This window comes from Dendrobates tinctorius, unplaced genomic scaffold (genome assembly GCF_039654945.1).
Source record: "Dendrobates tinctorius isolate UK_male_01 unplaced genomic scaffold, ASM3965494v1 ptg000293l, whole genome shotgun sequence".
Lineage (NCBI taxonomy): Eukaryota > Metazoa > Chordata > Amphibia > Anura > Dendrobatidae > Dendrobates > Dendrobates tinctorius.
Window position 1 is genome coordinate 26649935 of NW_027361960.1, and position 15902 is coordinate 26665836.

Consider the following 15902-nt stretch of genomic DNA (forward strand, 5'->3'; position numbering starts at 1 on the left):
AAGGAGGAGTCAATTTTAAAAGTAAAGGTGTGTTTTTTTAAGGGCTTACATCCGCTACAAGACACTATGCTAAGTTTAATGTGTAAGTTTGGGATAAAAACTACTTTTAATGGATACATTAACAAATATCAGATAATATGCCATTCTATTAGTTTATTTATAGTATGTTAACATAAAGGAGCATGTTTTGTATGAAGACAGGCTGCCAATATACAGATAAAAAGGAGAGGAAGAGCACTGTCATCCAATATATCTTTATAAGTGTCCCAATGAATGAATGAATGAATGAATGAATGAATGAATGATCTGAATGTCCTACATGACTATAACAGAATATCTATAACAGAATATGAAAGCTCATTTTAAGGTGGCAATGCCCCATCACCTACTAAGCTTCTATGCAGCTGCACAGATCACAAGTGGATATAGTGTACAGATCATAGTAATGATGGATAGAAATCAGGGTGAGATATACCAACCCTGATTGCTTCTGCCAAAGACTAAGTACTGTATTGTCTGACTTGAAAGGAAATGTTAAAGATTGCTGAAATCTTGTGATATCATAAGAAGGTTAACATTTGCTAAGATCAGAGATTACCCTAATCCAAGCTATTGAACAAGTGATCAATAAATATATGATCAGTACATGGTTAATATAGTAAACTTTTATGAAAATGTTATTTGCTTCATATAAGGTGGTACCTTACCTGAAGTGTCTGAAGTCCCATATAAGCAGTGTATAGGAGTAAGATTCCAAATGACAGAATAAGAATATTTTTGAGATGTGAACACTGCATTCTTTAACCTTTACTTTTGCAGGTTCTGATGCCTTGTCAGTCTTGTTAATGCTGTAAGTAACCATGAAGAGTTATTATAATGTTGTAGATAAATTCATAAAGTATATAATTACTTAGGTGACATGTATCTATAAATGCACTAATCTATTTCCTTGGTCCTTTGTGGGAGTTAAACAATGATTTTCTTTGATGTTTGAAATGTTCTTAAAGAGGTTAGCAAATGTATTTTTACTTTAACAGCTGTGTTGATTATATGATTTTGTGGCACTTACTATTATTGTTCTGTCCTCACTGAATGAAGCAGACTTATTGCAGCTATACAGACAGCTAAACTGCTATACCGGGTCCAATAAGGAGACTGTAGGTTGAGTCTGTGCTTTTATTTTACGTGATGGTATATTGGCACGGTGAAACTAGAAACAATCATAATACATACATAATCAGTACAGGGTACAGCAGGAATACATATTATACATAGTACACTATGAATGAACATTTGCACACTAGTAGCTGACCAGGGAGCAGGACTGACTACACCAGGCTAATATAGGACAAGAATTAGCTATAAAGAACATAAACACCTACCGGCATTGCAATCACAAGGGGACAGGAATAGGTGAGCCCTTTCTCAGATACAGGCTGAAGGAAAATGGAGGAAAGTGGAGGGAAAGCTACCATAATGCATTGTAAAAGGAGGGAGGAGATTCAGACATAGGAAAAAACAAATAGGTCGTCAACATGACTTTGGCCGCTAGAAGGAGCCAAAATACTGCAAACAAATAGAGATCGATATGAACTACAAAATTATGCAATCAGATAACAATTAGATGTCAGAAACAGAACAATTATATAGAGGTTCCCCACCTTTGGGGTCAATTTTTATTTTCTTACTTAAATTTATGCACTTGGGGCTAAAATATTTTCTGCAATTGGGTCTCGTAAAAAATGTTGCACTTTTGCCTCCCATAGCCTCAGTGTTGCATTGTATATTGCTGACTGCAGAATCAGTTAACAGGGCAGACCATATCACTATCATTATTGCAAAAGATGTGTGGGGACATCATGGATGTTGATGAAGGAACAAGTGACAAGACAAGTCCATTAGTCTCCTCCAGTTAAAAAAGAAACACCTCACATATAACAGCTGCTTTCCTATTGGAGGCTGATTTCTTATTAGACAAAGCTGATGGACGTGTCTCTTCACATGCTCCTCCACCAGCAGCCATTGTACCATTATATGGACTGGAGAGCTGAGCAGTCTGTGAGATAAGCTGTCCTAACTAGGGCAGAAAGAATACCATTTACACCTTTTAATTGGTGATGAGCGAACGTGCTCGGATAAGGTGTTATCCGAACATGTTCACGTGCTGAGTGTCTTCGGCGTGCTTGAAAAATAGGTTCAAGTCACCATGGCTACATGTCTCACGGCTGTTTGACAGCCGCAACACATGCATAGATTGCCTAACAAACAGGTTAGCACATGAGCATGCTCGGATAACCCCTCCGACTCTCCCCCAACAGATTTATTGAAAGGAAAGTTGTTTCTAAGTATACACAGAAAGATATTAAATTATGCATTCTAAGAAGCCATGATAATGCAGAACCCCTCATACACACTTTTGTAAAACAAAATTTGGATTAAAAATCAAAACATAAATGCAATTAGTTCAGTGATGTACAACTGTTTAAAACCATGAATTCAATAGCACCAGAGTTATATTAACCCAGATATATTCTCTTTGTGGGTTTACCCTTAATTCAATCTTTCTTTGACACTGGAGATGAGCAAATTTACTTGGGGTCCGGTTCTGAATATGATCGGAATCGAATATTGTTTTTTCAATATTCGTCGAACACAGCCGAACGTCTTTAGAGTCAATGGGAGTAGAAATTATTGAATATGTTCGGAACTGATCATCTAATATATAAAGCTCAATGTGTGTGTGTGCATGTTTGTATGTATGTATGCGTGTATGTCCGGAACTGGCATCTGCACCGTTGCAGCTACAGCCACAAATTTTGCACAGTCACACATCTGGACCCCGATAGCGTCATAGGCTATGTTGTGAGACGAAATTTTAACCCCACGAGTTCCAATTCACCAAACAATTTTGCCCCTAGGTACATAATGGGGAAAAAGTGTATGTATGTACAGTATGCATGTGTGGATGTCCGGGATTGGCATCTGCACTGTCGCAGCTACAGCCACAAAATTTTGCACAGTCACACGTCTGGACCCCGAGAGCGTCATAGGCTATGTTGTGAGGCGAAATTATAACCCCGCGCATTCCAATTCGCCAAACAATTTTGCCTACTATTCTTATAATTTCTATGGTGTTATCGTCCTTCTGTAAAGCTGGAAATAACACAATTTATTACCGTGCCAACACAGACCACCCTCTGACACAGACTGCAGGGGGAGCCCAGTATCACACAGGATAGGATTAGATACATGGCTCAGCAGTCAGTATCACACAGGATAGGATTAGATACACAGCTCAGCAGTCAGTATCACACAGGAGAGGATTAGACACATGGCTCAGCAGTCAGTATCACACAGGATAGGATTAGATACACAGCTCAGCAGTCAGTATCACACAGGATAGGAATAGATGCACGGCTCAGCAGACAGTATCACACAGGATAGGATTAGATACACTGCTCAGCACACAGTATCACACAGAATAGGATTAGATACACGGCTGAGCAGTCAGTAACACACATGATAGGATTAGGTACATGGCTCAGCAGTCAGTATCACACAGAATAGGGTTAGATACACTGCTCAGCAGTCAGTATCACACAGGATAGGATTAGATACTCGGCTGAGCAGTCAGTAACACACGATAGGATTAGATACACAGCTCAGCAGAAAGTATCACACAGGAGAGGATTAGGTACACAGCTCAGCAGACATTATCACACAGGATAGAGTTAGATACACAGCTCATAAACAGGATGTGCCAAAGGAGAGGACATATTCATTCCAAGAATTCGACTCATTCCATCTGATTTGTTTTTTTATTTTAAACACCTCCAGTTTCCAGTTCAACTGCTATTTGCAATGTCCATTAACAATGTTCAGGGACAGTCCTTGAAAGTAGTAGGGATCGATTTGCAATCTCCATGCTTTTCTCATGGTCAACTTTACGTGGTCTGTTCAAGAGTTGGAACTGCCAAAAATCTGTTCATCTTTGCACCGAAAGGAAAAACCAAAAATGTTGTTTATCAAAAGGTTCTTGAATGAGTTGAAAATAAAATACTATCAATACTTGGGTAATCGTTTAGTTAATTTGTGTTGAAAATCTGTAGTGTTGAATATATGATGTGAAATGTTTTTATGCGCAATATAATCATTATAATTTGTTATAACTAACCACAGTTGGTTACTATGCCCAGGCAACGCCGGGCTCTTCAGCTAGTTAAACATACATTCGGCACGAATAGTGTTCGAATATCGCATGGATATGTCAAAATCAGATTCTGGAACAAAAACCAAACAAATTCGCTCATCTCTAACTGGAACTTCTTTTTGCTTAAATTTTTTTGCCATAAGTTTTTCTTTACAAGGGCAAAACCTACTATAGTACCTGTCAAAACTTTGGACACACCTTCTCATGCTGTAGCTTTCCTTAGTTTTTCCTACTGAAATGTGGTCATTGTAAATTCAGATTTAAGGTAACAAAACAATGATGGAATATATGGATAAAAAGTACAGAAATGTGTGAAATTACATGAAATATGTGCTATACCTTAGATGCTTCACATTACCCCTCTTTTACTCTAATGACAGCTTTACACACCCTTATCATTCTCTCATGTAACTTTATCAGTGTTAGGTGTCGGGTTCCTGTCGCTGCACAGCGGGAATCCCGAGCCTTACTTCTGGCGGTCTCCCATTCCTCTCCAGCCGCAGAGAAGGTTGCTCAGCAGACTCATCAGTCCCGGCGCTCTGCCCAGACCAGCTCCTTGGGTTTGCTTGCTGCTGCCACCTCTAGCACAGCTATAGCAATGCATGCTTCTCAGCAGCGAGATTCTCCAGGGACTAAGTCTCCAGGTCGGGCCACTGAGCATGCCCGTGGAATGATCTCCCATTGGAAATCAAGGGTCACGTGCTCAGGTCCTGCTCGTGTTCGGATTGGCGCATCCGAGAAGCCAGGAAGGTCCCGGACGCTCGCGGCTATAAAAGGTACGCATGGCCGCACGGCCATGCGCTAGGATAGCCTGTATTTTCAGACTATAAGGAGTGAGTGGTGTATGCAAGTATGAATGTCTCTGGTGACTGACTCATTATGAAACCCCTACCCTTGGTACACATGTGTTGTGCAGCCTAGCCTGCTAGAGCCCAGGCTTAGGCGTAGGTAGGTCAGAGTTTGAGTCAGGCATTAGCCATCATCAGTGACTCGGCACGCCTCAGTGCCCCATGCTCCACACTCCATAGTCAGCGTCTATAGCGGCGCTCGTGGCAGCGACGCTGCGTGCTCTGTGGGCCTAGAATGACTCTAACACCGTGTCCTTGGGGTAGAGTTCTGTGGCCACTTGCTGTGCGCTCTTTGGCCGGGCTCTATGAGTTAAACAAGCTCCGGCATCCACGTTCAGCGGCTGTGCGGCTCTGTGAATTAACAGAGTCCGCTCCTGTTCACATTGGGTGACGTAACCCACGTGTGACTGTTTTTACGCCGCTCTATTCTTCCACCATTACCTAGCAGCAGTGTACCACCTTTTATAATTTGGTGCGCTCCGCCAGTCCTAACATTTTCCTAGCACCAGGGTCTGGCTAGTAATGACGGACGACTAGCGACTGCTGCAGTACATCCAGCAGTTGCAAGGCAGGTTGGCGGCTCTCGAGCGTCCAGCCTCAGCTGCGGATGTTACTGCGGTCGCTGTTCAGGCAGCCACAGCGGCTGTCTCCCGTGTGACCACTGTCATCCCTGCCCAGACTTTGTCCCGCCTCCCACTGCCCGAGAAGTTCTCGGGTGATAGTGCCTCTTGTAGGGGTTTCGTGAGCCAGTGCTCGATACAGCTGGAGCTGCTGGCAGCATGATTCCCCTCCGAGCGGGCCAAAGTGGGATTTATTATTTCCCTCTTGTCGGGCAGGGCTTTGGAGTGGGCCACACTGCTGTGGGAGCATGGTGATCATGTGGTGCAGAGTGCCTCTCAGTTCTTGGACACTCTGAAGCATGTCTTCCTGGGACCGCGAGTCACCCATGACACCGCGCTCCGGCTGCTGGCATTGTCACAAGGTTCATCCATGGTCAGCCACTTTGCCATCCAGTTCCGGACACTGGCCTCGGAGTTAGAGTGGCCAGATAAGGTCCTCATTCCGGCATTCTGGAGAGGTTTGGCTGGCCATGTGAAGGACGCTCTAGCCACCAGGGAGATTCCTGCTACACTGGAGGAGCTTATCACCGTCTCCACCCGTATAGACCTTCGCTTTACCGAGCGAAGGTTGGAGCGGCCCCAGTGTAGGCAGAGGTTTAGGTTGGCACCCAGTTTTGCTAAACCTCTGGAATCTCCCGATCGGGCGTCTGAGCGTCAGGGGGCTTCCGGCGAGGGATCCAGACCCCGGCTCGCTCGAGCCCCTGTGATCTGTCATGGTTGCTGGCAGTCCGGTCACTTTGCCAACCAGTGCCCACAGCGGCTGGGAAGACACTCGCCCCTAGTGGTCGTAGGAGGTGGCTCACTAGAATCCGCTGCGTTTTCCTCCAAGTTGTCCCTTAAGGGGACACTTGGGTTTGGTTCTTCCACTCTGGCAGTGGAGGTTTGCGTGGATTCCGGAGCGGAGGGCAATTTTATGTCATCTGCCTTCGCTCAACGGCACGCGATACCACTGCTTATGATGTCCAAGCCAGTCACCATCAGAGTAGTGAATGGCGCGACTCTGCCCTCATAGATTACAGGTCGGAAGCACCCATGCTTCTTCTCCATGACCTTCACACCGGCGGATAGGAATTATTCCATCGGGGACAGGGAGTTGCTAGCAATGAAGTTGGCCTTTTCAGAGTGGAGACACCTCGTTGAGCGGGCTCGCCACCCTTTCCAGGTGTTCAACGGCCACAAGAATTTGGTCTATTTACAAACAGCCCAGCGGCTGAATTCTCGCCAGGCCAGATGGTCCTTGTTCTTCTCTCGATTCCACTTCACCCTGCATTTTCTCTCCGGTGAGAAGAACATCCGGGCCGATGCTCTGTCCCGCTCCGTGGTGTCATCGGAGGAGGAGCCTCGGCTGATAGTCCCGTCTGAGAGCCTGAGGACCGTGGCTCCGGTCGCCCTCGAGTCTGTACCTCCGGGCAAGACTTTTGTCCCTGCCCATCTGCGACCGGAGGTCCTCTCTTGGGCTCATTCGTCTAGGCTGGGTGGACATTTTGGGACCAAACCGACCTCTGGGCTTCTGGCAAGGACATACTGGTGGCCGCATATGGCCCGTGACGTCAGGGACTATATAAGGGCATGCGTCTCTTGCACCCAGAATCGGCCCTCTCGGCAGCGGCCCGCTGGGTTACTCTATCCTCTGCCAGTTGCTGACAGGCCCTGGGAGATGGTCGGTATGGACCTTGTGGTGGGTCTGCCCAAGTCCAGTGGCAGCACCATCATTTGGGTGGTCACCGATCATTTCTACAAGATGGTGCATCTGGTACCACTCTCTCAGCTACCTTCGGCACGGGCCTGGCAGCGTTGTTTATTAAACATGTTTTCCGCCTGCAAGGCATGCCGGATAAGATTGTCAGCGACTGGGGTCCTCAGTTTGCGTCTCGGTTCTGGAGAGAGCGCTGTTCTCTGCTCAGCATAGAGCTAAATCTCTCCTCGGCCTATCATCCCGAGACGAACGGGTTGGTTGAGAGAGCCAACCTGACCCTGGTGACATATCTGCGACATTTTGTCTCGGCCAGGCAGGATGATTGGGCACCCTTGCTGCCGTGGGCGGAGTTCGCCTTGAACAAAGCTGTGGCCGACTCCACCGGTCAGTCCCCATACCGCTTAAATTACGGCCAGCATCCACGTGCCCATGCCCGTGTCGTCCACCGACTCTAGGGTGGCAGACTGGGCGGTGGAGGCATGTGACATTTGGGATCGCATGCAGGATGCTATCCAAGCCTCCAAGGAGAGAATGAGGTCCTCCGCTGACACTCGCCGGCGCCCGGCTCTGACCTTCGCCCCTGGCGACTTAGTGTGGCTCTCCGCTCGAAACATCAGGCTGCGGGTGGAAACCGCTAAGTTTGCACCATGCTATATTGGCCCTTTCAAGGTCCTCGAGCATATCAACCCTGTGGTCTACCGCCTGGCTCTTCCACCACACTTGGCTATCTCGGACACGTTTCATGTGTCTCTCCTTAAGCCGGTGCACATGTCCCGGTTTTCTGAGCCCTCTACCGGGACATCAGACCTGTCGTCAGACGAGTTTGAGGTCAATGCCATCGTGGGATGCAAGATGATGTGGGGCAAAAAATTTTACTTGGTGGATTGGAAGGGTCATGGTCCAGAGGCGCGGACCTGGGAGTCGGTGGAAAACATCCACACTCCTCTTGTCATTGCGGAATTTGAGCGGAGTGAGGCTCAGAGAGGAGAGGGCCCTAGGAGGGGGGGTAATGTTAGGCGTCGGGTTCCTGTCGCTGCACAGCGGGAATCCCGAGCCTTACTTCCGGCGGTCTCTCATTCCTCTCCAGCCGCAGAGGAGGTTGCTCACCAACCTCGTCGGTCCCGGCACTCTGCCCAGACCAGCTCCTTGGGTTTGCTTGCTGCTGCCACCTCTGGCACAGCTATGGCAATGCATGCTGCACAGCAGCGAGATTCTCCAGGGAGTAAGTCCCCAGGTCGGGCCACTGAGCATGCCCGTGGAGTGATCTCCCATTGGAGATCAAGGGTCACGTGCTCAGGTCCTGCTCGTGTTCAGATTGGCCCATCCGAGAAGCCAGGAAGGTCCCGGACGCTCGCGGCTTTAAAAGGCTCGCATGGCCGCTCCGCCATGCGCTAGGATAGCCTGTATTTTCAGACTATAAGGAGTGAGTGGTGTATGCACGTATGAATGTCTCTGGTGACTGACTCATTATGAAACCCCTACCCTTGGTACGCATGTGTTGTGCAGCCTAGCCTGCTAGCACCCAGGCTTAGGCGTAGGTAGGTCAGAGTTTGAGTCAGGCATTAGCCATCATCAGTGACTCGGCACGCCTCAGTGCCCCATGCTCCACACTCCATAGTCAGCGTCTATAGCGGCGCTCGTGGCAGCGACGCCGCGTGCTCAGTGGGCCTAGAAGGACTCTAACCCCATGTCCTTGGGGTAGAGTTCTGTGGCCGCTTGCTGTGCGCTCTTTGGCCGGGCTCTATGAGTTAAACGTTCAGCGGCTGTGCGACTCTGTGAATTAACAGAGTCCGCTCCTGTTCACATTGTGTGATGTAACCCACGTGTGACTGTTTTTACGCCGCTCTATTCTTCCGCCATTACCTAGCAGCAGTGTACCACCTCTGCACGGTATAATTTGGTGCATTCCGCCAGTCCTAACATTCAGGTAGACACCTGAAATGGCTTCTGAATAGGGATGCCCTGTCAAGAGTTCATTTATGGTATCATCGGCCTTCAGAAAGTGTTTGCAACCATCGGATGTATTTTCCAGAGGTAGTATTAGTACACAGTTCCATACAGTGCTAAGCCGTATTCCACAACTGTTCTAAGCCTCAATATTACAGGAGCCACCAAGCTAAGTAAAGAAAAACAATATTACATCATTATTTTAAGAAATGAAGGTCATTGAAATTTGGAAAATTGCTAGAATCTTGAAAATATTTTCAAGTGCTATCATGAAAACTATCAATCTCTATGAAGAAACTGGTTTTCACAATTCTCTGTTGCAGAGGATAAGCTCATCAAAGATACCAGCATTGCCTCAGAACCTGCAAATTCACAGCTCCTCAAATAGTCCTCAAAGATTCTGCAAAGATATCAAGTATCGATATGTCTCAACATCCACTATCCAGAGGAGACCATATGATGCAGGACTTTACAGTGAAATTGATGCAAAGAATACACTATTGAGGCCCACAAACAAGAAGAGGAGATTTGCTTTAGCCCAGCAACACAAGGACTGTACATTAAATCAGTGTAAACCGATACTGTGGTCAGATTTGAGATTTTTGATACTTACAATATCATTATCAATGGTGGATAAGGTAGGGAAATAATTTCTAGATGTGTCGTGCTCTAATGTGAAGCATGAATGGGGAGCTTTAATGTTGTCTGAGTGCATTGCTTGTGTCACTAATGGTGATTTATTCAAAGTTCAAGGTACACTTAACCAGCATGGCTACCAAAGCATTCTGCAACAACATACCTTATCTAGTTTGCACTTAGTGGGACCATCATTTGTGTTGCAACCGGACAATGATTCAAAATACACCTCCAGGCTATGTAAGAGCTTTGTTACCAAGGAAGGTCACATAATAAAGTGAAGAAGGGATAGATTGCTGCATAAGATGACATGGCTTCCACAAGTGCCCAACCACAATCCAGTTGTGATGGTTTAGGACAAATTGGACCTCAGAGTGAAGACAAAGGAGTTAACAAGTACTCAGCACCACTGTGAATGCATTCAAAACTGTTAGGCTGTGTGCACACGCTGCGGATTCCGCTGCGTTTCCGCAGCGGTTTTGGCCGCTGCGGACACGCAGCAGTTTTAGCTGCGGTGTACAGTACCATTCATTTGAATGGGAAAAAAAAAAACGCTGTGCCGACGCTGCGGAAAAAACCGCGCGGATTTGCTGCGGTTTTGAATCCGCAGAAAGAATTGCATGTCAATTCTTTCTGCGGAAACCGCTGCGGGTTCCTATCTCCACCATTGTGGAGATAGTGAATCCGCAGGACCAAACCGCAGGCAAAACCGCAGATAATCCGCAGGTCTTTGGACCTGCGGATTATCTGCGGTTTTTGCAAAATCCGTGCGGATTAATCCGCAGCGGATTCCGCAGCGTGTGCACGTACCCTTAGGAAGTCGGTCCTGATGAAGCTGATTGTGAGAATCCCAAGAATGTTTAATGCTGTCATGAGACTGAAATGGGGAGTACTTTGAAGAATCCAAGGCTGAACACTTATTATGGCTTGTTTCACATATATTTCTTTACTCCTTGTTTCCAAATGTGTTCCTTCATAGTTTTTCTGCCCTCAGTCTCTATCTACAACATGCATATTTCAATTTGGACAAGGAAAAGTTCTGCATGTATGTCAAGAGCTGTATATTTTATAAATGGCAATTATTGTTATAATTCTAGTAATAATAAGCACTCATTAGAATAGTGTAAAATAAAAAAAAGTATAAAGAATAAAAAAAATACATTATTACCATTTATTTAATTGAGCACGTATACAGTGTGGATGCCCTCTAATTTGTCCTATAGCACTGTATTCCTTGCAGATTATGCAAAATAAATAACTCCTATATTTAGTGATATAACATATTTGTGAGTCGTAGGTGTCATCAAAATAGCATTTTGATGATAGATGCTATTTAAAAATTGTGCTTGAAAGGAGAAATGTAACATATAAATTGTAAAACTTTATATTCTCAAAGGAACAAATTAGTCACTTGAAAGTGATGTAATAGTTAACACCAGAGAAATTAAAAAAGAGTTAAAAGCTATGTGAGGATTTGATGAGTAATCACATTTAGCAACCATTATGCCTTATTAACTGTTTCATTAAATATTTTAGACGTGTCATTTAAGCATCCAGACGTTTTATAGCTCTGAATAATCCGGTTTTTATGACAGAAAGACAAATAATTATTTTTTTCTTTCACTTTTAAGGAATGACCAACACATGCAACTGATCAGACAATTAAAAAAGAAACACGGTATATATTTGTTACACATTGACATCAAGCATAATGCATGTGCAATATGATATTAGCATTAGTTCTAATCACATATAGGTCAGCTGAAAATGTTTACACAGTGACATTACATAAATTCAGGAGGGTTTTGGTGCATTCACCTTTCACAAAATATCAGGAGCTGAAAAGTTTTATTCAGCGCTGGTAGTAATAATCCACTGCCACAATTTCAGCAATAGTTGTGTAGCCTATATGGCACTTCTGATTTTTCATGGATGCCTGATTAGGTTTCCAATCCATATACAAATTTGGGCAAAAGAAATTGACACTCATATACAGGTACGGACAGGGGCTGAAATTCAGCCCTGGCATTTGTAATCACACAGGCCCATGCTGACCCCGTCCCCAAGCACCAGATAGGATAAATTACCCTGGATGGAGGAAAGCAAGATTTCCTACAAGACCAATATTTCTAATGATACCCGTGGCCTGCTGGGGTAAGTGACGGAGTCAGCGACTTTGTGCTCTGTCATAACTCTTAACAGTATGGGTGTCTTGAGAACACTGATTCTCCTAACAACTCAGCAGACAAGGCGGCCCACGACAAGACCGGCCCTTCTGGCATTTGCCAGAATTGCCAGATGGCCAGTCTGGCCCTGCTCATATATGACAAGTAATTGCAAGCCTTTATGTAATCCAGAATTAAACACATGTGCTACGTTTGGGACCCTCATTTGTACACTGTGATAGAACATGAGTATACTGAGCAACATAGTAGATGAAGTAAATATATATATAAGTCTAAACATGTAACCTTATGCAATAAAATATTACTAGTGTGACATGATACTAAACATGTAACGTGACTCAATAAGATATTAGCAAAGTGACATGATACTGAATACGTAACATGGTTTAATAAGATACTACTAACGTGACCTGATGCTGAACACGTTACATGGCTCAATAAGATACTAGTAATGTAAAATGATACTAAATATGTAACATGACTCAGTAAGATACTAGTAGCGTAACATGATGCTAAACATGTAACATGACTGAACAGGATACTAGTAACAACATGATGCTGTACATGTAACATGACTCAATAAGACACTAGTAACGTGACATGATACTAAACATGTAACGTGACTCGACAGGATACTAGTAATATAATATGTTGTTGTACATGTAACATGACTCAATAAGATATTAGTGATGTAACATGATGCTAAACATGTCACATGACTCAATAAGATACTAGTAGCGTGACATGATACTAAATATAATTTCATTAAAGTCCAAAAAGCGTAATTACTGTTAGACATTTCAAGAACAATGCATCAACAAATATCTGTTGTGGCCAATCCGCCACCAGATGAGAAGAGACTCTAACACAAAAATAGGATAAAATTTATACAAGTTTATTGAATCAATTAAAAGATTATTAAGAAGGGATACTAAAAATAGACAGGGCTAAAGCCTCAAAAAAAAGGAGGAAGAAACACAGCTTAAGCCAGGCTCAGCACAGTGAATAAATTCATTAAGGGACAATTGCTCTATCAAAGCATAAGTAACAATTATATAAGATCCATCAATGTTTTCACTCATTATTGTCTCAGTGTAAGGATCCCGTTACATTTAGCGATGCACCAGCGATCCCGGCAACGATATGACCCGGTCAGGATCGCTGGTGCATCGCTAAATGGTCGCTAGTGAGCTGCCACACAGGCAGATCTCACCAGCGACGCAGCAGCGATCCAGCGATGCTTGGCGGTCGTTCTTACCTGTCACACGGCAGCGATGATGACGACTTCCGCCTGCGTCCATGTGTTGCTAGTCGGCGCCAGCGGGACACCAACGAGGAGAAAATGGCCCTGGACGTTCGCGCGCGATCAGCAATATCCAGCGGGGGGCGGTCGGAGGTAACTGTCACACGTAGCGAGTTCGCTGTTGCGTCACAAAATCCGTGACGCTTTAGTGATATCGCTAGTGATCTCGCTATGTGTAAAGCCCCCTTAAGTCACATGAAGCTTATCAATGACATGCTATGAATCCCATGGGGAGATCGAAAAGGATATATAGAAGCAGAAGGTAGGCTCACTGCAGGAAAACAAATATGCAAAAATGTGCAGATGTATTGAGTCCTAAGCAGTGGCAATTCTGTTAATAACAGCAAAATCTATAGAATCACAGGCTAAGGCATCTTAATATCCCAGTAATTGAGACAAGGAAGGTCCCCCTAAGAAGGTTTATTACCTGGGTGAGGTAGATGGATAAGCCTGTATTATTAGTGCTGGCCAAGGTGGATATAGCTGAGCTGTGTGATCCTCCTGCCCGACGGGCGCCGTTTCGCTGCTCGCTTCTTCGGGGGGGTGTTTAGTGAGGGGTATACGAATGTTTAAATAAGCAGTCTGTGTTCGTGACAGGTTGTCTCCGTTTGTCTATCAGCGCATGCGTCCGTGATGCTGCCCCTTATGACAAATAAGACTTCCGGAATGAGCTCCATGGAATGCAGTGGAACACACTGCGGTCACATGTTGTAGAACTTCCGGAAGTCAAAGGGGAGATCAAACCGGCGCATGCGCAACCAGCGGGAGAACAGAACTGGCAGGAGTAAGACCCTACATACAAGATGTTATGATGAAGGTGACCGTGCAGGGAAGGAAAGCAACGGGAAGGGCCAAGGGGGGTAGGGAAAGGTATGGATGGAAATTGAAATATATGTGAGGTAAACAATAAAGCACCAAATGCAAGAAATTGATAAAAACAATATAATTATAATTAGTAATTAAGGGGTATAAAATATTGGTGATAACAAATACTAATAATAATGGAATGATATATTTAGTTGATAAGATAAGGTGAAAGTATCTGGGGATGAATAAAATGATTAATAATATATAGTGTAAAATGCTAAAATATTATAAATGAATAATGAATATTTGCCGAGGTATATATCAGGGGTAATAAAATGGCAATTTGATAAGGTGCTGATATCCAAAAAATCACAATATCTTAAAAATATAAATTATAATACTATTGTGTCTAATTTGTTGTCAATAAAATATAATTGTTAAATAATAAGATATAAAAAGAGAACTGATACACAACGAATAATTTCTTAAGATGAAATATAAATATGCGCATAAATATAATATATATCTATGAGATAAGCGCTTAGCCCAGTGAAACTAATTAAGAAGGAAAAAGTGTCAGGGTGTGCCAAGAATTTTTATTACTTAAAGGGTGCCAAGAGTTAATAATGGTATAATGAATAGTTTATAAAAGGAAAAGTGAAATTAATTTACACTGATATTGATATGTCATAAATCTGTGATGGTTGCAAACCAGCCAATGTGAGATGAGGGAGGGGGGCCAGGGGAAAGCGGGAAAAAAGGGGGGAGGGGGAGAAACCAGGAAATGAGAGAAATTAGTCCATTCTCCAAGAGCAGTAATGCCTCTCCTCTCCTGATATATTTTCTTATTCTCTGTGGCCACAGGGAGATGTTTGGATCCAAGAAAAGAAAACTTCCTGCTGTCACATCAAGGTCACCAATAAAAAGCAGTTCATCCTGTTGAGGAGCGAACCATCATGGAAGTGCTGTAAAAAAAAACCACATCCTAGGTAAGTACAGTTGTGGCCAAAAGTATTGACACCCCTGCAATTCGTTCAGATAATACTCAGTTTCTTCCTGAAAATGATTGCAAACACAAATTCTTTGGTATTATTATCTTCATTTAATTTGTCTTAAATGAAAAAAACACAAAAGAGAATGAAGCAAAAAGCAAAACGTTGATCATTTCACACAAAACTCCAAAAGTGGGCCAGACAAAAGTATCGGCACCCTCAGCCTAATACTTGGTTGTAAAACCTTTAGCCAAAATAACTGCGACCAACCGCTTCCGGTAACCATCAATGAGTTTCTTACAATGCTCTGCTGGAATTTTAGACCATTCTTCTTTGGAAAACTGCTCCAGGTCCCTGATATTTGAAGGGTGTCTTCTCCAAACTAACATTTTTAGATCTCTCCACAGGTGTTCTATGGGATTCAGGTCTGGACTCATTGCTGGCCACCTTAGAAGTCTCCAGTGCTTTCTCTCAAACCATTTTCTAGTGCTTTTTGAAGTGTGTTTTGGGTCATTGTCTTGCTGGAAGACCCATGACCTCTGAGGGAGACCCAGCTTTCTCACACTGGGCCCTACATTATGCTGCAAAATTTGTTGGTAGTCTTCAGACTTCATAATGCCATGCACATGGTCAAGCAGTCCAGTGCCAGAGGCAGCA

General features: G+C 44.1%; 1 protein-coding gene across 1 annotated transcript in view; it reads right to left on the minus strand.

Annotated features, from left to right (window-relative positions):
- LOC141072933 (protein unc-93 homolog A-like) overlaps window positions 1–15902 on the minus strand; it is a 91022-nt gene that overhangs the window by 69076 nt on the left and 6044 nt on the right. Inside the window, exons 2-3 of the mRNA XM_073560205.1 lie at window positions 1070–1210; window positions 708–848 (exon numbers count right to left, since the gene is read on the minus strand). Of these exons, the coding sequence (XP_073416306.1) occupies window positions 708–797 (90 nt within the window). The 5' untranslated portion in view covers window positions 798–848; window positions 1070–1210. The remainder of the gene's footprint in view (window positions 1–707; window positions 849–1069; window positions 1211–15902) is intronic.